Raw genomic sequence first — 26,780 nt, forward strand, 5'->3', positions numbered from 1 at the left:
TAATTCTTTTGCCAAATTTACCTCACAGAGATGTTGATAGATTCAAATAGCGACGAGTCGGATTCTGACCAATCAGACGTGCCTGAGTTGGACTCGGAGATTGAGCAAGAAACACAGCTTACGTATCGACGACAGGTCTGCGAAGCCATTGTTATTTAAAGGAGTTTCGACATAGAAAGCGAGCTGTTCGCAGCAAATCGTTATTATTATTATATCTCTTTATTTATGTCAATAAGTGTGGAGAGGTTTTATGACCTGAATAACTTGTTACAGGTTTACAAAGAAGATCTACCTCAGCTTAAAGAGCAGTACAAAGTAAAGCATCGAGTGGCAGCTATGAAAAAAAGGGAGCGACCTCCTGCCAGCGGATTAAGATTGCACTTTATACATGGGTAAGCTTCCTCCCATTTATCTTCATACCATTAATGCCTTGTGGCAGACAAATGGTGGGCCCAATTCACCATTAGACACTGTCAGAGTAATGCATCACCACGCGCTAGTTTGTCTCTATATGCTTTATTTGGAGCTGTGGCTCACAGTCTTTTCAACGTGCCATCTGTCGGGCTGCATTTCAGTTACCGAGGCTATGACTGCAGGAGTAACCTGTTCTACACTCAGACCGGGGAGATCGTGTACCATGTCGCTGCAGTGGGGGTGGTGTATAACAGACAGCAGAACACACAACGTTTCTACCTAGGCCATGACGATGACATCCTTTGTCTGGCCATCCACCCCATCAAAGATTATGTAGCCACCGGCCAAGTATGCTCATGCAGCTTCATCTTTTCAAATCACCTAATTAAATCTTGAAATGATGCCACAATAAGATCTCCTGTGTCAAAGCTAATTATTTCTGTTCACATAAACCATCTGAGTTAAATTTTCCAGTTCAGTTTCCTTTTTTTTTTAGCCTTTGAACTTCATTTTCTTTTACATTTTTGAACAGGTGGGAAGAGACTCCTCCATACACATCTGGGAAACAGAGTTTTTGAAGCCTCTGTCTGTCCTCAAAGGATTCCACCAGTTTGGAGTGTGTGCACTTGACTTTTCAGGTACTGCGACAGTGAAGAGTATTAAATTTTAATACGAATCATGATTCAGGAATCATCTATTAATACCAGAGTTGCCTTTTAGGTTCTAATTCATGTACTTGAATACTTCATCCTATTTTGATTTCATTTGAAATATGACTTTTCAAGCTTCAGTGAGCTTTTTCAGCTTAAGGCTGTTACAAAAAAATATCAGACACACCACAGAGACTCTCAGTTGTACTGTTAGACTGTGAATTTTTCTGTCACCTGCCTGTGTGTGTCAGCTAGCTGGAAATAGCAGCAGACTCTGCATGGGAGAAGAACATGGGAGGTGAAGAAAATCTGGGCTGAAAAATGATTTAAGCATTATCTCCCTGCATCATTTTCATTAGTCATGTGCTTCATGCGTAATGCGCTGCACATTTTGATTATGCGTGTGAATAAATACAAAATGATGCAAATTCCCTTATGCCTTTATTTACTTTCATATAATGTATTTGTGGTGACATCTTGTTACGTTCAATACATGATAACGGGGCATAGATTATATAGTGAAATACACTGCTTTGTTACTGTTAGTGTCGCTGTCGATTTTGTATCTGTTTGTTCGTCTGTCTTTAGCGGATGGAAAGCGACTGGCCTCAGTGGGTCTGGATGACAATCACACCATTGTGCTTTGGGACTGGAGGAAAGGAGAGAAGCTCTCAGCTTTTCGGTTAGAGACCTTTCATGCATCTTGTGTGTGTACGTTAGTGCCAACATGTCCTGCAGGTTGCAGTAATTTCAACCCTTTCTTTGTTTGGTAACAGAATTGCATTTAGGCTTTATAATCTGCCTAAAATTTGTGGATTTTTCTTGAACCCTATTCTACTCTATTTCAGAGTAACATGCTATGACAATTTTACATCAGTGTTACATTCTCAGTAACATTTGTTTTAAACATTTGCTGCATAGCCTCTTCTCTCTTATGGCCCCTTCTGTCTCAGACATGCTGGATAGCCTGCTGCTCTATTTTGCATGATGAATGTGAAGAGCTGAGACTCAGTGCTTATTCATGAGCCATTAAACCAGGAAATAACCCTTCTAATCCTCCTGTCATAACACACTCAACAGTCACAGCTTAGTAATTATAGATCACTCAAAAGTATATTTAACTCATCAGGCTCTGCAGTCTTTTTCATCGCTCCTGAAAACAGCACCTATTCCAAGACTACACTTAGAATTGTTTTCAGTCTATTTATAGTAATTGTTTAACTGGGAATTGTATATTTTCCGAATGTGATGCGTGAATGTGATTACATGTACAATGTACTAAATAATGATCTCTTTTACCCCCTCCGCACCAACTCACGGATATTTTTTTCGAGCTCGGTAGGAAAGGAGCTCATGACTTGGCTGCACCACAGGGTTCTGGTAACGGTTGATATGCGGGTGGATTTAAATAGGCTCTGACAGTGTAGCCACTGCTCAGCGGTCTGCCCGCTCTGCGACAGGGTCTAATGTGGGGAATGAGACAGCAGTCTCTATTCTCTTAGCTCCACATGGCTGTCTTGGCGGCTGGGACTCAGGCAGTGAAAATGGCACAGCAGACAGCTCAATTACAGCCAGGCTATGGCTCCTATGAACTTTTACACTTCTCTGTTATGACAGGGAGAACCTTTTTTTTCTGTGACTTTTTTTCAAACTGACAGTTGAAGATATGTCACGAACATAATGAAAATGTCTTTTAGCATTTCTGTTCTCCATGTTTCTGTTTTCCATCTTTGTACAGGGGGAGCAAAGACAAGATATTTGTTGTTAAAATCAATCCACATATGCCTGATAAGCTCATTACTGCCGGGGTGAAGCACATGAAATTCTGGCATAAAGCTGGTAAGACTGAACATTTGCACCAAAGGCAAATGAAAAGTTTTGTTTTATTGCAATATTTACTATATATCAATATGTTATATATTATTATACACAAGATATTCTTAGCCTGCTTTTAAACTAATACAGGGGGAGGTTTGATTGGGAAGAAGGGCAGCATAGGGAAGACCGAGACCATGATGTGTGCCGTATATGGCTGGACAGAGGAGATGGTGTTCTCTGGGACATGCACTGGTGACATCTGCATTTGGAAGGACATGTTCTTAGTGAAGACAGTTAAAGCTCATGATGGACCAGTCTTCAGCATGCATGCTCTAGAAAAGGTACTCTAGAGAGTGTGAGAGAAATGACAGCATGAATGTTGGTAATCACACTTGAAGTGCAAATTTCATAAAGTTTGATTGAAAACAACACAAGCGCTGTCATGTTTTATTACTGGTTTAGCATCGAGTAATGGTTTTCCTTGTCTCTTCACATAGGGGTTTGTAACTGGTGGGAAAGATGGCATAGTTGCTCTCTGGGATGACACATTTGAGAGGTGCCTCAAGACATATGCAATTAAGCGATCTGTGCTTGCCCCAGGGTCCAAAGGTAAGTCTGTGAGATACTGTATGCAGCAACTCTTAGCAGGAATCTGCATATTTAAAATTCTTCTGTATCTGATAAAGAAACCTTTCTGTGTAGGATTATTATTGGAAGACAACCCCTCTATTCGTGCCATATCTCTTGGACATGGACACATACTTGTAGGAACAAAGAATGGAGAGATTCTGGAGGTGGACAAAACTGGGCCTATCACTCTATTAGTCCAGGTACATCTAATAATTTGTGCTAATTGTGCTTTAAAGATTTTTTTTTTATTGGATTTTAATTTTGTTAAATATTATTGAACTGTCAAGAGTATTTTATTTTATAACCATGTAACCTCAATGAATATCGGTGCTTCTGTGTAGATTATTAGTAAATCATTTTTGGAATTAGTACACATTTTCAGGACATCTCAATATATTCATTGTGTCATGCGTATTAGATACGGCCATTAGATAAAGTGATGAATGCGATGAATGCAAGATTTGTTTCAGCTCTACAGTGGAAAATAGTACACATCGAATAGTAAGATGGAACTAAATCAGGATGATAAATTGCATGCGCTGTTAGATCGTAAATGTGTGTCAGGGAACTAAATACTGTAGAGTACTATACATTGAACCAAGCTCATTGCATGCCAATTAAAGATGTATTATTGAATTCAAATTGAGTGTCAAATAGAAAACAGTTCCAGAAATAAAGAATTTTAAATAATTTGTAATTAAATAAAACCGTGTCTATATAAGGATGGCTTAGTTCTGTGGGTAAGCTTAACTTTACTAAATTCTCTATGATAAATTCCCTTTTATGCCAAATACATCCACTGAGTACTTAGAAATGACTTAGGAAGAAGGAATGGTGCAATAAAAAACATCCAGTGACTGGCAGTTCTGGGGATGGAAATGATTAGAAGGATCAGTGGAGAACGACTAGACTGGTTCGAGCTGACAGAAACACTGCAGTAACTAAAACAGGCACTCGGTACTGTTGTGGTGAACATGAAAGCCCTTTAGTATCGACAACATGAACCTTGAGGCAGATGAGTTACAACAGCAGAAGACCATGTTGAACTGAACTCCTGTCAGCCAAGAACAGAAAACTAAGGCTGCATTGGCGGCATATTCACTAAAAACAGTTAAAGACTGGAAAAATATAACCTGCTGGTGAATCTCAATTCTTCAATCTGCATAGGGTCAGAATTTGGTGGAACATCATGAATATCATTGAACAAAATACCCTTTTATCTACAGCCAAGGCTGTTTAAATTGCTGGAATTCCACAGCCTTATTAGTGGTGCTTAAAAAGCATCATTATTATTGAGTATTATTGCTGACCATGTGCATTCCCCAGTTTAACATCTTCTAATCTAATGGCTACTAAAAACTAAAACCGGTCGAAGTAAAAACTACTTTATACTTAAGTACATATAACAGCCCAAACTTCTTTACTTTAAGTGTATTCAGTACTTCAATCTGTGCTGCTACTTGAGTGAAGGATTTGTGTACTTTGCCACCTCTGCTTAGTTGTGTGTTGATACTATAATGTATGTCTAGATATGTTCTAACATTACTTTGGACCTGAATTCCCTAAAAGTGTCGTAAACCCAACTAGCCTAATAGGCTAAAGATTTTGTTATATTAGGACATTAATCATGGTGTGTAATAACTGAACTGAAGTGTGTTACCTGTTTTGGGTGGCCAGGGTCATATGGAGGGAGAAGTGTGGGGGTTGGCCACGCATCCTCACCTGCCACTGTGTGCCACTGTGAGTGATGACAAGACTCTGCGTATATGGGACCTCTCTCCAAGCCACTGCATGCTTGCAGTGCGCAAGCTCAAAAAAGGTAGGCTGGAGTTTCCTTTATTTAAAAAAAAGGTCCTTATGAAAGATGTATCTAACATCATTCATGAATGATAGTAACAACTATCTGTTGTTTGAATGTAACCTAAACTGTAATATGAGTGCATCAGAATATTCTTTTATAAATGCTAATTATTCTTAAACCTACCGTATATTGATTGCTTGAAGGCATAACGTTTCTGTCGCAAAAAGAAAAGTTCCTGAATAGTCAGTGACATTAATTGTATCCTTCACTATAGAGTCCTGCGAAAAAGCAATTTAATTAAATTATTTTGAGATGATAACTATCATCTACATGAATTAGATAAGGCTGAATTTATTTGTCATTTCCCTAACAGTTAATCCAGTCTCTTTACATTCAAAGCTTAGTACATTCAGGATGTTTTATTGTTACTGGCGCTCCAATAGTCTTAAGTAATTGAAAAATCAATTATCATTGTTAGTAGCTGAAGCCAGAAAGCGGTGATTAGAATGTATTGACTGTGTTTAAATTCAGGTGGCCGCTGCTGCTGTTTTTCTCCGGATGGCAAGGCTCTGGCGGTAGGGCTAAATGATGGCAGCTTCCTTATTGTCAATGCAGACACTCTGGAGGACCTAGTGTCATTCCATCATCGTAAAGACATCATCTCCGATATCCGCTTCTCTCCTGGTAAGTCGTCACGCTGGAGCCTACATTAAAGCCAGACACATAATACGGAGTCCCGGGTCTATTCTGAGTCGAGCCACAAATAGTGTCTGTCAGGGCTTGAATTTGAAAATAAAGGCCCTGTCAGACTATAAGACATTCAAAAGTAAGAAAAAGTTCAAAATAAGTCTAGCTCGGGTTTGCAAGGAAACAGGCTGCCTGAGAAAAGAGATATTTGACAGTCAGTTGGGTATTAGATTTTTAATGTGAGGTTGCAGTCGCCCGATCACATATAGCTATATTGCTAATTAGTGGTACAAATTAGCATGGAAATGTAAAATAATTTGAGCTAATAAATGGGTCTACCTGCTGCAGGTGCTGGGAAATATTTGGCAGTTGCCTCAGCTGACACCTTTGTGGATATATACAATGTGATGAGCAGCAAGAGAGTGGGTGTATGCAAAGGCTCCATGAACAACATCACTCACCTGGACTGGGACAAAAGAGGTAAAAAAATACTAGACATAAATACAGATTAGAATAATAAAACAATATACTATATACTGTACAGGTGTTACTGATTATAACAAACAAAGCAGACTATATATGAACTATATATTCCTTGTATGTGTGTATATATGTATATATATATATATATAGTAAAGCAGTACAGATTTACTGTCCTCTAAGATCAAGTCAAAATAACTGGCAACAAAAGTGAGTACACCCTAAGTTATAACAGCTGTATGTTGTGTAAACTTGTCCACGTGTCCTATTCATCATGCTCATATTTTTGTCTGTTTGACAAAACCATAAAAATGTTGTATAATCTTGTATCTTGCTTTGAGTACAGTTCTCTAATGCTGAACACTGGATGTTGACCATGGTACCTCATGGCAAAGACTCTCTGAGGATTTGGGAATTTTATTTGTTGCTCTCCACAAAGATGGCGTAAGCTATAAGAAGATTAGTATCACCTGAAACTGAGTTACAGTACAGTGGCCAGAATCATACAGATGTTTTTACATGACTTGGAAAACAGACCTCGCAAGGGTCGATCAAAGAAGTCGAGTCCTCGTGCTGTGCGTCAGGTGTAGAAGCTGGCTTCAAAAAACAGATGCGTGACATCTGCCAGCATGGTCGTCATCCAAAAAGGAATTCTCTTCTGAAGCTGGATCACAAGGAAGCCTGCAAACAGTTTGCTTAAGGCAACCTGTCCAAGAGCATAAAATACTGGAACCATGTCCTGAGGTCTGATGAGATTAAGATAAACTTGTTTGGCTCAGATGGTGTCCAGCATGTGTGGTGACACCCTGCTGAGGAGAAACAAGAAAATTGTGCCTTGCCTACAATCAAGCATGTTGGTGGTAGTGTCATGGTCTGGGGCTGCATGATTGCTGCTGGTACTGGGGTTCATTGAGGGAAACATGGATTCCAACATGTACTGTGATATTGATGAACATGATGCCCTGCCTTTTGAAACTGGGCTGAACAGCAGTTTTTCAACATTATAACAACCCCAAACACACCGCCTAAATGACAACTGCCTTGCTGAGGAAATTGAAGGTGACGGTGATGGAGTGGACAAGTATGTCTCCAGACCTGAACCTTATTTAGTACCTGTGGGGCATCCTCAAGCAGAAGGTGGAGAAGTGCCATGTGTCTAACATCCAAGCAGCTCTGTGAGGTCATTATGGTGGAGTGGAAGAGGATCCCAGCAATTCCATGCCCAGGAGGATTAAGGCAGTGCTAGATAATAATGGTGCTCACACAAAATATTGACACTTTGGACACAGATTTGAGGTGTTCACTTAGGGTGTATTCACTTTTGTTGCCAGTTATTTTGACAATAATGTATGTTGAGTTATTAGATTTTTTTAGTTTATTAGTTATTATTTTTAGAGAACAGTAAATCTATACTGTTATACAACTCTAAAATATATTCAAGTTTTATTTCTATAGTATCGTCCCTTTAGAAGATATACGAAAATAGTTGCTAAAATGTGAGGGGTATACTTACTTTTGTGAGATTGTATGTGTGATATCTATCTATCTATCTATATATCTATCTATCTATATATATCTATATATATATATATATATATATATATATATATATATATATATATATATATATATATATATTGCATTGCTTATTTTATGTAGGTATTTGTTTCAAGATGATTCTTTTGTGTTGAGTCTTTATACTGTTATCAGGAAAGCTTTTGCAGGTCAACACTGCAACTAAGGAGCAGCTATTTTTTGAAGCCCCTCGTGGGAAGAAGCAAACCATTCCTGCCGTAGAGGTGAGATACACTTAAAGTATTGTTGTGGTGACTGTAATCTTGGGTCTAAATTGAGTAAGGGCACTTATAAGGGCAAGAACATGGCCCACTTTTCTAAATTTGGAGACGAGGAATTGATTGCACTTATGATCACTAGTGTATCACCTTGCTGGCTTGTGATTGCGCAGGTGGACAAGATTGAATGGTGCACATGGACATGTGTGTTGGGGAGTTCCTGTGAGGGAATCTGGTCATTGGTTAGCAAGGTTACCGAGGTAACAACGACATGCCTCAGCAACGACAGGCAGTTGCTGGCAACGGGCGATGACCTTGGATATGTAAAGCTTTTCAGGTATCCGGTGAAGGTAAGAATGATTCATGCTAAATAAAATGCTGTGGATTTTCTAGATTATTTGATTCAACAAAAATTGGATCTGAATCAGATTGTCAAACACCAGTTTTGTTTGTTTTGTTTTGTTTTGTCGCCTTTGTGTTCGATGTTGTCAATCAGGGAAAATATGCGAAGTTCAAGCGATACGTGGCCCACAGTGCCCATGTGACCAGCGTGCGCTGGACACATGATGATGCTCAGCTGGTGACGGTTGGTGGAGCTGACACCTCTCTGATGATTTGGAGTCACAACACTGAGGGATGTCGGGAGGTGCAACAGTGTGACAGTGAGGAATCCGACATCGAGAGCGAGGATGATGGCGGTGAGAGAAAACACACTGAATTGTATATATTATAGTGAGATCTACAGATATATATATATATAAATGTAATTTGGATATTATCTTCTCAATTTGTGTTCAAAAAATATTTAATAGAAAGCTTGCACTGAGATTGAAAAGCTTTTTCAAGCTACTAAATTATTCTCTGATTTAAAGAAAGACTGTCTTTTGCTCTCTGTCTTTTGGCCTCTTGCAGGGTACGATAGTGATGTGACCCGAGAGAATGAGATCAGCTATGTAATCAAGGCCTTATCTACCAATATGAGACCTATGGCAGGGGTCAAACCTCACTTACAGCAAAAAGAACCGTCAGCAGATGAAAGGTATGTCTAAAGAGGCATTTTTAATTTAAGTTTGCTAATGTTAAAGTTCCTAAAAACTTCTGATACAATGGATATACTATTATATCACTAATCAACACCTCCTTGAATGAAGTTTTTCTCTTTACAATACAAATTTTTTATACACTCACTTTAACAACAACACCTGTACCCTTACTGCCTCATGTGACGGCAGTGAAATGTCAGTCTTCCTGTGTCTCGGGCTTTAATTTCTGGCTTCTCAGTTTCAGAAACCAGTGTGGTTGGTCTTTGTGCATTCTAAGATACTTTTCTGTTCACTATGGTTGTAAAGGTTGATTATGCCAATAACTATGGATTGACTGTCAGCTTGAACTAATTTGGCTCTTTTTGGTTTTTACCATTTACAAATGTACTGTTCAGTCTAAATTTAAATCTCATTAATTAAACTTGTAATATTATAACATATTCTTTTCTCTATTCTGATATTTGATATTAACATTCACTGCATTGCAATGACTGATACAGGGCTGGTACAGGGATAAGGATATGTATAGACTACTGATACATGCACCAGTTTAACAAACATTTAGTTTTTTTTGTAGCCCGGTAACACCGACAGCTGTGTAATAAACGCAGTTCTACTACATATTTGTCTCAAGAAAACATGATTTAAATGTGTACAATAATATTTTCCCTTTTTCAATTGATATTTACATCTTTTTCATTTCCAAACTTTCCTCTGACAAAGCACTGTATATTAGTTGAATAAATGTTTGTTGGGATTTAAAGAGATTTCTAACTAATAGCTATAAAAACTCAGTAAAATTATATTTATGGTTTCTGATTATGTCACTGTATCAAATTTGCAAAACTTTGAATGTATTTATTTTTTTTCCAATCACATACCCCACTTTAAAAGAAAAACGCCATAGCAAATCAATGCACCTTTGCATAGAAACCCTTATCCCAATTTTGCATAGGATTTAAATGTTATTCTGAAATAAATTATGTAACATAGGCCCTATATAAAAAAGTGATTGTTATTTATATTTAATCACTTTAAAGTCTTCGAATTTTTTTTTGTGTTGTACATTTAGCTCAAAGTTCACCACTGGTGTGTGTTAGAGAGAATATCCAACCAGCATCGTCAAACCTGACGACAGATTTCATACTGTATCATGATTAATATAATGAATATACAGAAAACCTTCAGTCATTATAGTTACATATTAGGAACTCGGGAGACACTGATTTATTATAAATAGTTTATGATTTCACCAAACAATGATGCTATCAAGTTCTTTACCAGCAGCTCAGTAAATGCTCTTCACTGACAGCAGTAATTCCTGTGGTCATCGTTTGATCTTTGACTAAGAACAGATAGTGTTTCACCTCTTCTCCCTCTTTTACAAAATAAGAAATTAGGGATTTTTGAAAGCTGAAAGTAGAGGCCACAATAAAGTATTGATCAGTCATTTAGTTGGCTAATGTTAATGGATGTTCTGTCATTGAAATTAATTTTAATGTCCAAAAGTAGTGTTTAATGGGGAGCACTTGAGTTATTAGTAATTTCGCATCCTGCTGTCTTTCTCTTCCTCTCATCCTTACTTCTACACCTGTCTCTACTTTGCACTCTTTCCTGTCACCACATGAAGGCAGGGGGTAGTCAGGTAAGAATAACTAAGTGCTGTTGTAAGAATATGTTTCAGTTGTGCTTTGTGAATATTGTTAACATCTGTGAATATATGCAGTTTTTTGGAAACTTTTCATTCTTTTCCGTTTTTTTTTTTTTTTATAAATAAGATGCAGACGTTTAGCTGGTTTTAGTTGCATTAGCATCAAGGGAGTTTAGTCCTATGGTTGAAATGGAAGACTCTGCATTGCTCATTCTTTCTTCTGGTTCTTTTTATACTTTTCACTTTTGATTGTCCCATTAAAAGCTTTGTGTTCTTTGGCCCTAATCCCAGACTTGCTTCACATGCTGCATAATCGTATTAGAAGTATATAAAAATAATTTCATTTGTTTAATTTTGTAGGTGCTTGGGCTCTGTGTTTTGTGTTCTCGGTGTCCCTGTGTTGTGTCCTTTCAATCTGGTGCTCTTACCTGACAGCTGAATAAGAGACAGTGGTTCTAACTTGTTCCTTTTCTCTGTCATTGCTTCCATGAAGGGGCTCAAGGTAAATCTAGATAATCTTTTTCTGCACCTCACATGAGTATTCAATCATTATTTGAAATGAGGAAAATGTCAGATTCTGTCCTCTGGTACATTTATGTTTAATTATTTAGAACTGCTGTCTTCTAGTCCTATATGTGACTCTTGTTTTGTGACAGACCCCCAGTAAGCAGGGCTTTACCAGTACCAGAGAAACTGCAAACCAACAACGTGGGCAAGAAGAAAAGGCCCATTGAGGTAAATAACATGTAAAGCAACATATATTTGCAAAATATACTAAAATGTAGAGGGTGGCTTAAGTATCTGAATATATACAGAGTGCAGAAATCAGTTAGCTGTCTTTTTCAGCTTATTATGCTAATACAGTTTAATATTAGTATAAGTCTTGGCGGTCATAATTCAGCTCTTTTATAGGAAGTCCTCCATTAAAAAGATTTACAGACATGGCTGCCAAAAGATGATGTCTGAGTGGGTGGCCTGTTTGTTGTGAGATGTGGTACCCAGATACACAGCCCTGGGGAAGAGGCGTTAGCTTCACTCATCTTGTTAAGATTTCTTAATTCGATTGTAGTACAGTTATTCTCCGCCTGTCCTCTCCCATCCTGCAAGTGGATTCTTTTAACCTCTCTGCCACGTCCATGGAGATGACCTCTGACTCTAACCGGTATTTGACTCTCAACGCAGGACCTGGTGCTAGAACTGGTATTTGGTTACCGGGGCAACGACTGCCGCAACAACGTGCATTACCTAAACGAGGGGGCGGATATCATCTACCACACGGCTTCAATTGGAATCGTCCTTAACTTAACGACAGGTACGCTCTTTAAAGGGGTCCCGTGTGTAACAAGCTCAGGGATACGAACATGGGATTTTTAGGTTCATGGACTGTGTGTGTGGGATCCGAACATGGGATTTTTAGGTTCATGGACTGTGTGTGTGGGATCCGAACATGGGATTTTTAGGTTCATGTGTTGTGTGTGTTTCCCTCAGCATGCCAGAGTTTTTATGTGGAACACAGTGATGACATTTTGTGCCTCACCATTAATCAGCACCCCAAGTTCCCCAACGTGGTGGCAACTGGCCAAGTAGGTATGTTTGTGAGATTATCCTTTATTTTACTTGGATAACTGACTGTACCATGGAAAGTTTATACATCACTGACACATCGAGCTCTCAGAAACCATTTCAGAATGGTTTTAAAATAACCAAATTGTAAAGACATTTATTTAGGTATCATTTGCTGAGTAGATTTGATTGTTTTAGTAATGCTTCAGTGTTTCTAACTATATTGTCTACAAATCAACAAGCTAGCTGTATTATTTTGTAAAAAAATATGCTTGCCTGTAAGGTTTACATCTGGTGCGGTCTATTACATGTGTAATTTATGCATTTGGAACTTTTGCAGGTGATGCTGGTGATATGTCAGGTAAGAGATTTTTATTCACTGTGGCTTTTTATGCATTGTGACTCTTCAAGCCGCTTGCCACAGCTGCTGTTTTGGTTTGGCACTGCGGAGTGAATCCGCATTATCACCTTCGTAATACTGTTACTGAACTGATAACCAGTAAACATTTCTTATGCTGTCAAATAGAACTTTTAGGGTGATAATAAAATATCAATACCCAATCTCATTGTGTTCACCTATGGAGTTGGATACTTGATATTTGGTGCTGTGATGCATGAATAGCAGATCATTTATCTAGCGCAAGAGTTGGATTGGTACAAGTTTCCGTCAGAGACTCTACTGCCCTCTACTGATCTTAAACAAATGTGCACTTTCACACACTCCAGACAAACTTGCTAGATTCCTGTATATTCATGTTTTTTCAAAATGTGTATTAAATAAATTATTAAAAGTTACATTATAATTAGGCATTATTTCATCACTAGCATATATTTAATGTTTTTAGTCTTATAAGGTTATATTTGACAATTTTCTTGAGTGATATAACCAACAAAATAATAGTAATCACAGCTTTCTGGTGGGTTTATGATTTTCATGTCACGTTTTTCTGTGTAAATCAAAATAATAATCATCATCATCAATTTTTGAAACCTGGGTAACTACAACAGTATCCAGTTGTCATTCAGGAGGAATACACAGCATAGGCAGCCATAGCCAATCAATATCTATGCTTTATTTACACTCTGTCAGAATGCTCTACGGATTTCATTTAAAAGGAAGTGTTCAGGCATATTAAAAAGACATCAGAAAAATCATATTGTAGTAAGTTGCTAATATTGGATTTCTGGTGTTAGGAACAACCCAAATTATTTGCATGTAATTTATTGCTTAAATTAGGATATGTGTTCATTGAAAAACATTCTTTATGTAAATAGATTGTTTGGTAAAAATATGTTATTTACAAACGGCTTTGCTCAAACGATTTTTCACCTAAATCTTATTTTATTAGTTTTTAAAGGACATTCAGTTTTTAAGTCTGTCTTTTGGTGATTATTTAATAGGTTATTCGAAATGTTGTGGTCTAAATGTTTCATAAATGTATAAATCTTAAACCAAATTTTGTACTTGCTCCTCAGCCACATCCCCTTCTATCCATGTGTGGGATGCCATGAACAAGCAGACTCTGTCTGTGCTGCGCAGTTATCACTCCCGGGGCATCTGCTCAGTCAGCTTCAGTGCCACTGGCAAGCTGCTCCTCTCTGTCGGCCTGGACCCTGAGCACACTGTCACCATCTGGAAGTGGCAGGAAGGTATGTGGACTCTGATTCTCTCTGTCCTGCTCGAAACTGTCTTTCTTTACACAGGGCACTCCTTGAATCATTTACTTACTGCATTATCTCTTATTATTGCTCGCAAGGTGCCAAAGTGGCCAGCCACCCTGGCCACACACGTCGGATCTTTGTGGCTGAGTTCCGGCCTGATTCAGACACTCAATTTGTGTCTGTGGGCATAAAGCATGTGCGCTTCTGGATGCTCGCCGGCCGGGCTCTGCTCAGCAAGAAAGGTGTGCTCAGCTCCATTGAGGATGCCCGCATGCAGACCATGCTCTCTGTGGCTTTCGGCGCTGTAAGTATATCTCTTTATACTTACACACATGCAGTACTCACGTCTGCGTACACGGCCGGGTTTGTGTGCCGTTACTGAAAGGAGATGCTTGTGCAGGAACCACACGCTGAAATAATACTTTATATCGTTGTAACCATGGTGTATTTCTGTATTACGACACTAAGATTGGTGTCTCTAACTTGCACTGTTCTCTCTTGCTTAGAGGCCACTAGATTAGTGCAGATTTGTTTTCTTTTCAGAATAACTTGACATTTACAGGTACCATTAGTGGAGATGTGTGTGTATGGAAGGAACACATTCTAGTACGAATTGTGGCCAAGGCACACACTGGTCCTGTCTTCACAATGTACACCACCTTGCGAGACGGCCTCATCGTCACAGGCGGAAAGGAGCGACCGTGAGTCATCTTTCTCTTTCACTTACAGTGCTTGGGCAATATAATATCACCTGTGTTTTTAGGTTTCGAGGCTATTATTATTTGATATCCTGGACATTTTGCGATTTGAAAAAATATGCACTGCCAACTACAGGTCTAAGGAGGGTGGTGCACTGAAATTGTGGGATCAGGAATTGAAGCGCTGCAGGGCTTTCAGACTGGAGACCGGCCAGATCATCGACTGTGTGCGCTCTGTCTGTAGAGGCAAGGTACTGATTTGTAGTAACATTAGAGCTCATTAAGTGCAAGAGCTTTTCCCTTATGATGCATTAATGTAAATCAGATCAGTGCAACCTATAAAGTGACCTGTCAGTGGGTCAAACGTTTTCTGGTCCCAAATTATTTTTAGAGGCTTCAAATATATGTTGGTGTTTTTGTAGGTATTTCTGAATGTTCATTATGAAATTATCATGTAAACACTTGTTGGTTAACTTGTTTAGGGTAAGATCCTTGTTGGCACACGGAATGCAGAGATCATTGAGGTTGGGGAGAAAAATGCAGCGTGCAACATCCTGGTGAATGGCCACATGGACGGCCCCATCTGGGGGCTGGGAGCTCACCCTACAAGAGATGTCTTTCTGTCTGCTGCAGAGGACGGCACAGTACGCCTCTGGGACATCGCTGAGAGGGTAACAGCTTTTCACACTTGCACTCATACACACACACACACACACTCTAAAAGCGTCTCCATAATTCAATGCAGTGCGAGCTCATTTTGTATACAGCACCAGATACTGAGCAGAATTTAGCAAAATTTCATTAACCGCATGTTAAACATCTGATAACACTAATAGTGCTGTACTCTTATGGACCAAAACAGAAAATGCTTAATAAGGTGAACCTGGGCCATCCTGCACGCACTGTCAACTATAGCCCTGAGGGTGATATGGTGGCGATCGGCATGAAGAATGGCGAGTTCATCATCCTCCTTGTAACCTCCCTGAAGATCTGGGGCAAAAAGAGAGATCGCCGCACTGCCATCCAGGATATCAGGTTGGACTTGAGCTCATTTAAGATCGTAGTTATATTATACAGTTCAAATAACATTATGTGAATTGTACGTGTGAGAACAGTGGTTGAAACACAAACTACTCAGAAACACAAACACAGAAATGGTCCAGGTAGATTGAGGTGAACAGATTTTCCTACTTGCCTCTTTCAAAGAAAGTAAAAAATTGTCCACCCCATGTAATACCTCAACAGGTTCAGCCCAGATTCACGATTCCTTGCTGTTGGCTCAAGTGAGAATGCTGTGGATTTCTACGACCTGACCTTAGGACCTCAACTGAACCGGATTAACTGCTGCAGAGACATCCCTAGCTTTGTCATTCAGATGGATTTTTCTGCAGATGGCTTTTATATACAGGTACAGCCTTATGTGTGTGAACTTATCATGTCTGCTATGATACACTATGTCGACAAAAGTATTGAGACACTCAAATTTTTAGCCATTTGTGGTTCTTCCCCGAACTGTTGCCACAAAGTTACACAATTGTATAGGACTTCACTTCTCTTGAACTAGGAGACCCAAACTTGTTCTGTCATAACAATATCTCCGTGCACTCAATGAGCTACATCAGTATCAGTATATAAACCTATGGCTGAATGAGTACAAATCTCCACAAGCACACTCCACAATATAGTAGAACATCTTCCCAGAAGAGTGGAAGTTATGATAACAGAAAATGTGGAATTAGATGTTCAAAATTAGATTAGATTAGATTCAACGTTATTGTCATTGTGCAAGGTACATGTACAGAGCCAATGAAATGCAGTTAGCATCTAACCAGAAGTGCATAAATAGCTTATATACAAGTGGCAGTGTAATAAATAAGGGTATGAGGTTATACAGAAGGTGTAGTAATATGAATCTGATGGTTGGGGTTCCACAAACGTTTGTTCTTATAGAGTGCATGCAGTCTTTTATCATAAACATTTTTCCTTTGGATTTTAATAATTCAATATGCCCAGTGGAACTTACATGACCTTCTATACTAATATATATATATATATATATATATATATATATATATATATATATATATATATATATATATATATATATATATATATATATATATATATATATATATATTTTTTTTTTTTATGTTGCTTTTTGTAGTTGTCCACTGGTGCTTATAAACGACTGGTTTATGAAGTGCCTTCCGGAAAACAGGTCACAGAGCAGACAGCCATAGACAGAATCACCTGGGCCACCTGGACGAGGTATCTCTCAGAGCACTGCACTGCTCTCATTTCAAATTACTGCTACATTATATTCAAAATGTGACCGTGGGCTTTTATTTAAGCTTCACAGTGATCAAGTATTCACACACCTTCTTTTGAGTCGTGTTGCATGCTGGTTGAACAAACATGACACGGTGTTACATCATGTCTCTTGCTTCTCTCTGTAATCCCTTTGAAATGCGTGGACTGGAATTATTATACATTTAAATCAGTTGAGATTTTTATAATATTTCAAATGTTTTAATTAGCAGCAAGTTTTCTATAATACACACAAAAAAAACGCATACACTTTCAGTTCACATCATAAGGATTTTTTTTTTTCTTTGCCTGTCTGTGATCAGTGTTCTGGGGGATGAGGTGGTGGGAATCTGGTCCCGCAACACGGATAAAGCCGATGTAACCTGCGCCTGCGTTTCCCATTCTGGCATCAACGTGGTCACCGGTGATGACTTTGGGATGGTAAAGCTGTTCGACTTTCCATGTCCAGAGAAATTTGTAAGTTTTTCTTCTTAATACATTGTATAACAATTGTCATCGAAGAGTTTAAATGCCTATGAAAATATTGGCCGCTATTTTGATTCGTCGTGTTCAACTGCAGTGTGTATCGATGCTTGATAAGAGTTCTTCACAATTGTTTCACTAAAGCAATAGACAATTGCAATTACATGTCATATAAATTCAGATAAATGAATGAAACAACACTGCAAAATCTACACAACAAGACAAGAATATATATATAAATAAAAATACTTCCCTTATGTTTGTTACTTTTTGTTATTTTGGAAAGTAGAGTATCTCAGATTTTTAATTGCAGCTTGCGTCACCTTTCTCCACACGCTGCACATTTCTGTGATTGTGTAATGGTTTTCCTTAACAGACTCGCCTGTTTTTCCTCAGGCCAAACACAAGCGCTTTCTAGGCCACTCTGCTCACGTGACCAACGTCCGCTTCACCAGTGGGGATCGGTTCGTCATCAGCGCTGGAGGTGACGATAGAAGGTACTTTAGCGACACTGAAATGGATTTCTTGTGGTTTAAGTTTCTGTTATCCACAGACATTTCACTTCTGCCTGTTCGACCAGGAGTCACGTGATGCTCAGGAAACAAAAGTACAAAGACACCCTTTGTTGTAGACGTGAGGTCAGATTAGAAATGATTCACAGATTCCGAACCTGTTTAATAGCCAGAACGACATAGAACGAAATTAAACTAAGCAAATGTGTGCATAATGTTTATTTTCTTGCAGAATGTCAAGATATTTATAGTTATATATGGCTGATTAACACTTCCTGCTGATCTGTACATATTCTACTCACATGAGAAGGTTCCATTTCTAACATGTCCTATATTGTGTTTCCTGCACAGTCTGTTTGTATGGAGGTGTGTCCATGTTCCTCACTGACAAACCCGATACCACTGTAGGCCCGGAGAAACGAGGCCCAGAGGCGGAAGGGTGCGGGACGGATGTTCTCGTCAGCGTTAGTCTGATGTTTCCAAAACCGGGTGCATGTATCTGAACACACCTCCAGTCCAAATTTTAGCCCCTGCCTGAACCACACTGTATTGTCTTTTTAGTCTGACTGATGCTGAAAAGGAGAATTCGGTTCTCTAATCTCATTAAGGCGATGTCTAAATTCTACTGTATGCATCCCCTGCCTTGTGTTTCACACTCGCCCCTGGTTTAAAGAGGATTTTTTTTTTATTTGTGGTACGTCTGCATCGTTGTTCCTTGAGGTGTGTAAGAGTTTCTTCCAATCAAAATGACTAACAAACGTGTAGCAAGCAAAACAGGATTAGCCTTAAAGCAAAGTCTTTTTATGATATGTTGGACCTCTTGGGTTGAACGTTTCCTTTTCACATGATCACACACTTGTCTTTATGTCCCTCATGTCTCTTTAGTCTGAAATGTTTTCATTAACTATCTTGTGGCCTTCTCCCAGAATGTAACACAACTGTTATGTTCTTGGATGTCAGCATGCCAAAGCGTACTATGCACTCTATACTTGACCTGCTCACTGTGGTTCTTCAGTGGTCTTTACCATCGTCCCTGCACATGGTATTCACTCATTAGACCTCAGATCCTCCTTGTACATTTAGGTGGCATTTCTAACCACAGCATCGTTAGCTTGAGCCGTAACCGTGATTTCTGTGTGTGTGTGTGTGTGTGTGTGTGTGTGTGTGTAGGTACGAAATGTAGGCTTTGTGTCTTGTGGCTGAAAACAAACTTATAGAAACAGATGATTCGTATTCAGTCTATAAAAAAAATATAATACAAGGGATGGCAGGATGTGTGTTGATGCTGTGTTGCATCATATAAAATCATTATTCATTGTGCTGCTAAAGCCTTTTAAGGTCTTATATCATGTTAGGAAAGAAGAAATAGTTTCTTTCAGGAACAGGTCGGATATCACTGAACTGGAATGTTCCAACTCGAGAAGAAAAAAAAACGTAAATGGAGAATATATAACATGCAAAAGTTCTTCTGTTGTCATACCGATAAATAGTGCAACGTGTTCAGTGCATATTTGGATTTTTTTTTCCTTCTGATATTTATGTAAATATCAATTGTAAAGGCATTCTTTTGTATATTTTTGTGAAATGTTTTCTTAAAAGTCAAATTTGATTAAAAAATGAGTGTATAATTAATGCGTGATACTGATATTTTGGTATATTCACATTATAATCAATATTTCAATGGATCTATCTGATCACTGGAATACCCGAGGGCTTAATCTTGTTAACGATGAGGTAAACGAAGCACAAGCGTGTTAAAGAGCTGCTGCAACTATGATCTAATCAGAAGGAAGAACGTCGCTCAGAGACCCTCAGTGGGGTTGAGTTCTGGACGTCGTTTACAATCCAAAGAATTTGCTAATGAGAGTAATTAAATCAGGGACGTGTCATCAGATTATAAACACAAACCTGTATATTGATCTCAGCCTACTGTGTCATCAAATGCAGCACACACACACACACACACACACATAACTCATGTACTTTGAGCTGTGTGTGTGTGTGTGTGTGTGCGCAGCATTAGCGATTAGATAGCTGAACACACAAGCATAAATATATTTCCTGTTCCGTGATATAAAAGATGCAAAGATATTATAAAAAACTTTACTTTATAGATTTATTTCATTACATCGTATTTACAACCTGTATGTACAACTTGCAGTGATATTTTCGTGATCTCCAATATCGCAGCCAAACTGACATGCATAGTGAATACTGGCTCAAATCCAAAAGGGACAATTTGTTACGTGTGTGTGTGCGTTATGTTCTACCACACTCGATTTAACTCCTCTTAGTTCCTCTATCACTGGATGTTCATAAACAAAATTGGGGAAGTGGGATTGAAAGCTGAACAACATTTGTGTCTGGTTTTAAACTTTGACGGAGAAAGAGCTGCCACACGAGCAGCCGTGTTCTGCCTGCGGGTTCCTCAGCACCTGGAAGGAGGAGCGAATGAGCTCCTGGCTGAAGTCAAGGGTTGCTCCTTTTACAAACTCCAGACTCTCCTCGTCTACGATCACGGCCACGCCGTTCTGCTCAAAAACCCTGCAGGAGTGCAAAGATGCAGAAGCTCGATTCATTCTTCATCTGGTCAAATGATTTATCCGAAATCAATTACTACCTGACTGATGTGCAGCACAAAACACGTGATCTTAACTGTTTTTTCCCCTAAAAGACATGCACACGTTCCCCAAAACAATTGCACACGTGTTAATTACACAGTGCTTTAATCAACCATAGTTCCTTTCTGAATAACAAAACAAATAAAAGAAGAACTCCAGCATTTCGCTAACTAATCTGTAAACAGTGTGTGTGTGAGAGAAAGATTACAAAAGTTTGCAGTCTTTTCTAAGTTTACTTGAAGCTCAGCTGCAGTTTAACTCTGAATGATTCATGATTTTTGTCATTGACCGTGAAAAATATCTCAAATCATTCAAAATACATTTTCCAACGGGTGAATATTTGAGGGTGATGTGTGTGTTATCGCTGGTCTAAATCTCTAGTCTCAGACAAAACCTAATATAAACCATTTTCGCTATGAGACTTTCACACCTGTTAGAGCTTCAAGTAAACTGGTTTCCTGTTTATTTCTCACTGGTGAGAAGTGTGTAGAAATGTAGTACACAACACCTACACAACAAAAACACACCACACTTTTCCTTTACTTATATCAGCGCACATTCCTGATATAAAACTGTGTTAATCGTCTTAGAGTCTGACAGCCGGCGTAGGATTGTGTTACCTGTCGTCTTCGTTTTTCACCGTGTCCACAGAAAACTTGTACTGGAACCCAGAGCAGCCTCCTCCCTCCACCAGTATCCTCAGATATTCTCCCTTCTGCATGATTTCACTCAGTCTCTGCACACAAAACGAGTTTCATAATAAAGATTCTACATGCGTGTAAATATACAGCATTTTCTCTCATGTCCTGAACCTGAGTCTCTTCCGGGTTATCTCATCATCACACCTATACACTTGAGGGTTAGGAGTCACGCTCAGTGGCCCGGCAGTGGCACCTGATGGGATTTTGAACTCACAACCTTCTGATAAGTTTAACATTTTAAAAAATAAACTACCACATGCAATTTTATCCACTTGGCTATTCATGATCATGACATGGTGTGTTCGTGTCTCCTAAACCTGATACGGTTTCAATCTTATAGACTGAAATTGAGGAATCAAACTGGACTGTTGAGGGAAGGCTCACTAAAATTTGAGATTATTAAACATCGATGTAACTTTGATGACAAAAATCTATTTCATGGCTGCCCTAAAGAGTCAATATTTTCCAGCTTTTCTTGCACAATTCATGTTTTAAATGACTTTAAGACACTTGTACAGCATGCTGTCTTTGACTTAGGCCCTATAAATGTAAAAATCTCACAAATAAATTGAAACCTTGCTGTTACACTTTATATAATGGTGTTGTTGAATGCAGCTAAAAAAAAGGTTCATCCTTACTGCATTTATTTCTGTATCAAATATATAAATAGACAGGAAGTATTTTCAAAAATTTGAGGGGAGAAAAACTGTGATTGTCACCTAAAAAGCTCCAGGATTGATCCTGAGTTTGTGTGACCTTTTGTTCATCCCATGTCTGTTTGGGATTCCTTTGGGTTCTCTGGTTTCCTTCCAAATATATATTAGTGAATGACCCTTGCACCACTCAAGTGTTCCAGATACAGGCTACTTACAGGATACTGAAGACCATTAAACAGTTAAAGACAGACGAGTTTGTCCACATTTAAGAGGGGACAAGCTGACAGTACAAACCTTGACACAAGCATCACTCAGATGTACTTTATGCTCGTTGGGACTCGAGACCTGCTGTTCCTGCGAGGAGCTGCTGCTGTAACACAGTGTGGAGACAAGATTGGACTCGTGACATGTCTTCAGAGGTCTCAGTCCAGTTGGGGACAAACTGCAACAACAAAGAACCAGAAGCTGTTAGTCAACTGTACAGTAATGTACTGAGATTCACTACAGGAGGAACCAGGAGGATCTTACAATGAAGGTTATTAAACACAAACACAAACACACACACACACAAACAACTAACATTAGAGATTATGTATGATATTAGTGAGCTACACCATCCTGTCCGGTTTATTGATACGAACGAACACGTGTCAGTCAGCATCGTATTAGCGACAGCTTTGCCCTTGACTCTGGTGTTGCTAATACATCTAGCATCCAGCAGCATGACTCGGCACATTAATTCAAACGGTAAGCAGTAAATCCTTAGTGCACCACTGCTGTTTAATCTCTATTTATTAATTAATTCCATATCACTGTAATTGAAGTAAAAACCTACTGTATAGCACTCCAGGCTCTGGCTTTAAACGCGCTTAGCAACAGTGCTCTAGCAAGTGACATCTTCCATAACACAACAACACCGGGTTGCCAGGTCTCTTACAAAACCACACTAGTTGGTAGAAAAGCCTTTCCCTTTAATTGTATTTCCCCACGTGAAGGAAATTGACAGTGAACTCATGGTTAATTATCTGTGACGTCAAAGTGCGTAATCTCTATCATCTCAACAGATCTATATCAACCACTGCAGAAAAAAACACACTCACTCACCTACATGCCACCATACTCACAAACATCTATACCTACCTAATAGCCCAAAGACGTGATCCCCATCAATGTAATCAACTAATCAATAATGTTCTATACAATCTGTCCTGTGTTCTGTATTTATTAATCAATAATGTTTATCTGTTTAGATCCCATCAAAACACCTTGATGTATATATAGTCACTAAAGTCATTGAAGTTTCCACCTGTATATTACAATCATTAAGTACTTAGAACAGTATATAAGTTTGTATTATTTTGCTTTTACAGCATTAAAGAACCTTACTTAATGTGCAGTTCTCTGATTCGCATCAGATCGCACTATTGTAAACAGTGTTTCATAGGTTCTAATCTACCGCCCTACGTATAGACACGTTTTAGAGGATCTGGCAACAAGGCGGAATATTTTCTTTCATATTTAGAGATCACATTGGTCGGAGAGTTTGAAAGAGACGCGTGTTATTGGCTGACAGATCTGTCAATCTAATCTCGAGCCAGAACACGTCACGAGCGTGTGGGTTGGGCATAAAAGAGCTCGGTGCAGTCTTGTGATTTAGGGAGTTGGGAGAGAGTGGATGTGTAGGAAGGCGCGTGCTGGTGAGTGACTGGTCTGTAAGAAATCTTTATAGCTATATATATTTGTTGATGTGTTTGTTTATTAGTTTGAGATGAAGAGTATGATTAGTGTTGAGCTGTACACAGCGGTGTGTGTGTGTGCTGGGAGTGTTTTAGGGCGGATTTGTGAAACTCGGTGAAACTTGAATGTAGTTGGATAGATGGGATTCGGCGTGTCAGTACAGTCACGTGACTGAGCGGTTCGGCGGTGTTTACGGAGCGCAGTTTGGGGCAGTTGGAGTTCATGTTGGCGGTTTGTGAAAAGGGGAAAAGTCCTACAGTTCAGGGATTTTGTTTTGTATCTGACAGGTAGTAAAGGACTCACCTGGACAATGGATTTCCGTGTTGTGTGTGTCTTCTGTCTCGCGCTGCTGCTGGGGCTCTCCCACTCTGAACAGGTGAAGTTTGCAGACTGCGGTGAGTAAATGAACTTCCACTTCCTCCTCTGTGTACAAACCTGGTGTACTGGAATCATAATAATAATGATTTATATCTATAATTGTTTTTGTAATGCTTTTATCGTATCATTGGAACAAACTTATATTAACATTGACCAACGATTTCAATAAAAATACACGTATAAACCTGTCATTAGAAAAACGAGTCTTGTGGAATTGTAATAGTTTTAAAAACTAAACATTGCAAAAATTATACTTTTATCATCACAGACCAGTTACCTGTTGATTATTGCTAATCAAACTTTTTTAATTTATTTTGCACAACTTTTTAATAATTCAAGAAGCACAATACCCCACAGTAGCAGTAAACTGTTTCCTTTGTTGCTGTGATATGAACACTTGAACTTTTGATTACATTTAAGACTTTTTTTTTTTTTTGCCTTTTAGTCATTGTGTGACTGTGAGTCACTCGTGCATCACGTCACTGCTGTTTCTTTTCCTCTCTCTGTTTATACTCTCTAGGCTCAACTGTTGGAGCTGTGACGATGGTGGAGGTTACTCCCTGCCCAAATCAGCCATGCCAGCTTCACAAAGGACAGTCCTACGCTGTGAACGTGACCTTCAACAGCTGTAATCAACGTCATTCTGTTTTTTCAAACTTAAGATAAATTGTGTGCAGTTTGTTCAACTTTATTTTTTTTTTTTACTCTAATCGGAAACATTTACTTCAGAAGGAACTGATGTGTCAATTGCACCCAGGTTTAAAAATACAAACCACATAGCCAGTCCTCCTCACACTGTTAGTGGAAGCACTGTAGCGTTAGTTTCCCTTCACTAACTCGACGAGGCGGAAATTTTCATGAAGACTCGGTTTGCTAGAATCTGAATCTGACTTTGTGCTGATTGGAGTGTCATGTAAAAACTGCTTGTATAGCAAAAAAAAAAGTTCAATTGCTAATTTAAATGATACAAAAAGAGCTACATTAAGACTGCCAGTGAATCAAGGGAAAGTTAAATTCTAGACCAGTCTTGATCTGTGCCTCCTTTGCATTTTGAGAGATCCTGGGAGCAGTGCTGGAGGATCAGAGGAAGTGGGGATGATAAATGCGTTAGTGGTTGGTCCGTGTTTGGCTTAGTAGGGAAACAACATTGAAGTTGCCTGTGTGGTGGTAAATGGGCAAATTATTTCTGGTTTTGTAAAGGAGAAATTGATGAGCGTATCAGATTAATTATGTGAGCGTGAAATGAAAGTTGATGTCCACGGTTACCGCGAGCTTGCACGCAGTGAGTGTAGACAAGTTCAGATGTTCCGGAAGGATCAGGAATTCCTTACATGGGGAAGAATCGCCTGGAACGATGAGCTTTTTTTTTAGTTTCTGCCAGCTCAACTTGACGTCAGTGTAGTATCAAAAAAGGGGAAGAGAAATCGAAATGTTCAGCAACACGTATGGGTATGTTTGATTGGGTGTATACACTGTGTGTGTGTGTGTGTGTGTGTGTGTGTAACATTTTGTGCTGGTAGCTGAGAGATGGCTGGACCCTTGGACACGGCTGTAAACTCTTAGTTAAAGCTGTATATCGACTAAATATTTGAATAATTGTACATGTTCACACTACTGGTTCAGTCGTGCATCATTATGGTAAGTTTGTCACTTTTTACAACCACGTGATCCTGTGACTAATTCCTATTTACTCGCGTCTACTTTTGCAGTGGTTGACAGTCAGACAAGCAAAGCAGTGGTCCATGGTGTGATTGCTGGAGTCCCTGTCCCCTTTTCAATCCCCATTGATGACGGCTGCAAGTCTGGAATCCAGTGCCCTATTCAGGCACAAAAATCCTACAGTTATGTCAACCAGCTTCCTGTAAAACCAGAGTATCCATCAGTAAGTTTCACTCTTTCATTTCCTTCTCCTGTGTGTTAAACAGAACCACTAGTTGTATACATCGACTATCAGAGCAGCAGTGTGTGTGATCTGGCTCTACTTTACTTGTATAATTCTTACTAATGTTTTCTTTAAAGATAAGACTGGTTGTGGAGTGGGAACTTCGAGACGACTCCAGTAAAGATTTGTTCTGTATCAAGTTCCCTGTCCAGATTGTCGCCTGATGGTCAACTCCAGCAAAGTAAAACCTCAAGTGGGATATTATGGGGTTTATTTTAAAAAAAGGAACTTTAATTTTAGAAATGAGAATCTTTTTACAATGTTTGTTTTTCCTAATTATTAATTAACTCATTTTAGTAATACTCTATCATCTCAGTAATTGTAAGAATGTTTTAAGTGATTGATGCTGCTCTGGTTACCCAGCGTAATCCCAATTTTCTATCTAAATATGAATTTTTTTAATATTGAACTTTAATCCAATATAAATCTGTCTGAAATAAAGAACTTTTTAAACTAAGCACTGGTTGGCCTTTTTAATTGTTCCTGAAAAATGCAACACATTTTAAATATCATTAATATGAACATTTAATGAGTAGCATTTTTGTAAATGTTG

General features: G+C 38.8%; 3 protein-coding genes across 8 annotated transcripts in view; 2 read left to right on the top strand and 1 right to left on the bottom strand.

Moving 5' to 3' along the window:
- Positions 1 to 19,615, top strand: part of eml5 (EMAP like 5) — a 45,980-nt gene extending 26,365 nt beyond the window's left edge. For 3 of the 5 annotated variants that reach the window (XM_046855321.1, XM_046855318.1, XM_046855320.1), the window contains 33 exons: positions 29 to 135; positions 274 to 392; positions 576 to 762; positions 947 to 1,052; positions 1,653 to 1,746; positions 2,803 to 2,903; positions 3,030 to 3,223; positions 3,380 to 3,491; positions 3,585 to 3,712; positions 5,190 to 5,331; positions 5,845 to 5,997; positions 6,349 to 6,480; positions 8,191 to 8,279; positions 8,447 to 8,623; positions 8,770 to 8,971; positions 9,186 to 9,312; positions 10,947 to 10,961; positions 11,461 to 11,469; positions 11,624 to 11,702; positions 12,150 to 12,279; positions 12,456 to 12,554; positions 12,871 to 12,891; positions 14,007 to 14,180; positions 14,288 to 14,496; positions 14,736 to 14,893; positions 15,027 to 15,141; positions 15,373 to 15,561; positions 15,753 to 15,925; positions 16,136 to 16,298; positions 17,055 to 17,158; positions 17,521 to 17,674; positions 18,077 to 18,177; positions 18,544 to 19,615. In XM_046855321.1, coding sequence (XP_046711277.1) covers positions 29 to 135; positions 274 to 392; positions 576 to 762; positions 947 to 1,052; positions 1,653 to 1,746; positions 2,803 to 2,903; positions 3,030 to 3,223; positions 3,380 to 3,491; positions 3,585 to 3,712; positions 5,190 to 5,331; positions 5,845 to 5,997; positions 6,349 to 6,480; positions 8,191 to 8,279; positions 8,447 to 8,623; positions 8,770 to 8,971; positions 9,186 to 9,312; positions 10,947 to 10,961; positions 11,461 to 11,469; positions 11,624 to 11,702; positions 12,150 to 12,279; positions 12,456 to 12,554; positions 12,871 to 12,891; positions 14,007 to 14,180; positions 14,288 to 14,496; positions 14,736 to 14,893; positions 15,027 to 15,141; positions 15,373 to 15,561; positions 15,753 to 15,925; positions 16,136 to 16,298; positions 17,055 to 17,158; positions 17,521 to 17,674; positions 18,077 to 18,177; positions 18,544 to 18,580 — 4,100 coding nt within the window. In that variant the 3' untranslated portion in view covers positions 18,581 to 19,615. The remainder of the gene's footprint in view (positions 1 to 28; positions 136 to 273; positions 393 to 575; positions 763 to 946; positions 1,053 to 1,652; positions 1,747 to 2,802; positions 2,904 to 3,029; positions 3,224 to 3,379; positions 3,492 to 3,584; positions 3,713 to 5,189; positions 5,332 to 5,844; positions 5,998 to 6,348; positions 6,481 to 8,190; positions 8,280 to 8,446; positions 8,624 to 8,769; positions 8,972 to 9,185; positions 9,313 to 10,946; positions 10,962 to 11,460; positions 11,470 to 11,623; positions 11,703 to 12,149; positions 12,280 to 12,455; positions 12,555 to 12,870; positions 12,892 to 14,006; positions 14,181 to 14,287; positions 14,497 to 14,735; positions 14,894 to 15,026; positions 15,142 to 15,372; positions 15,562 to 15,752; positions 15,926 to 16,135; positions 16,299 to 17,054; positions 17,159 to 17,520; positions 17,675 to 18,076; positions 18,178 to 18,543) is intronic. The other 2 variants (XM_046855322.1, XM_046855319.1) reach the window with 1 other exon arrangement.
- A 679-nt stretch (positions 19,616 to 20,294) lies between these two features.
- isca2 (iron-sulfur cluster assembly 2) lies at positions 20,295 to 23,159 on the bottom strand. The gene is made up of 4 exons (XM_046855323.1): positions 23,006 to 23,159; positions 22,465 to 22,612; positions 21,434 to 21,549; positions 20,295 to 20,736 (listed from the first exon to the last, which is right to left on the bottom strand). The coding sequence occupies exons 1-4, from the start codon at positions 23,065 to 23,067 to the stop codon at positions 20,562 to 20,564; spliced, it is 501 nt and encodes a 166-aa protein (XP_046711279.1). The 5' UTR covers positions 23,068 to 23,159; the 3' UTR covers positions 20,295 to 20,561.
- A 569-nt stretch (positions 23,160 to 23,728) lies between these two features.
- On the top strand, positions 23,729 to 26,684 carry LOC124389815 (NPC intracellular cholesterol transporter 2-like). 2 transcript variants are annotated; one of them, XM_046855325.1, is made up of 5 exons: positions 23,729 to 23,867; positions 24,195 to 24,302; positions 24,806 to 24,913; positions 25,995 to 26,167; positions 26,305 to 26,684. In XM_046855325.1, the coding sequence occupies exons 1-5, from the start codon at positions 23,846 to 23,848 to the stop codon at positions 26,389 to 26,391; spliced, it is 498 nt and encodes a 165-aa protein (XP_046711281.1). In that variant the 5' UTR covers positions 23,729 to 23,845; the 3' UTR covers positions 26,392 to 26,684. The 2 variants fall into 2 exon arrangements, with proteins under 2 accessions (XP_046711281.1, XP_046711282.1); XM_046855326.1 differs by having other exon boundaries at positions 23,819 to 23,878.
- Positions 26,685 to 26,780: the final 96 nt, after the last annotated feature.

This window comes from Silurus meridionalis, chromosome 8 (assembly GCF_014805685.1).
Source record: "Silurus meridionalis isolate SWU-2019-XX chromosome 8, ASM1480568v1, whole genome shotgun sequence".
Classification (NCBI taxonomy): Eukaryota; Metazoa; Chordata; class Actinopteri; order Siluriformes; family Siluridae; genus Silurus; species Silurus meridionalis.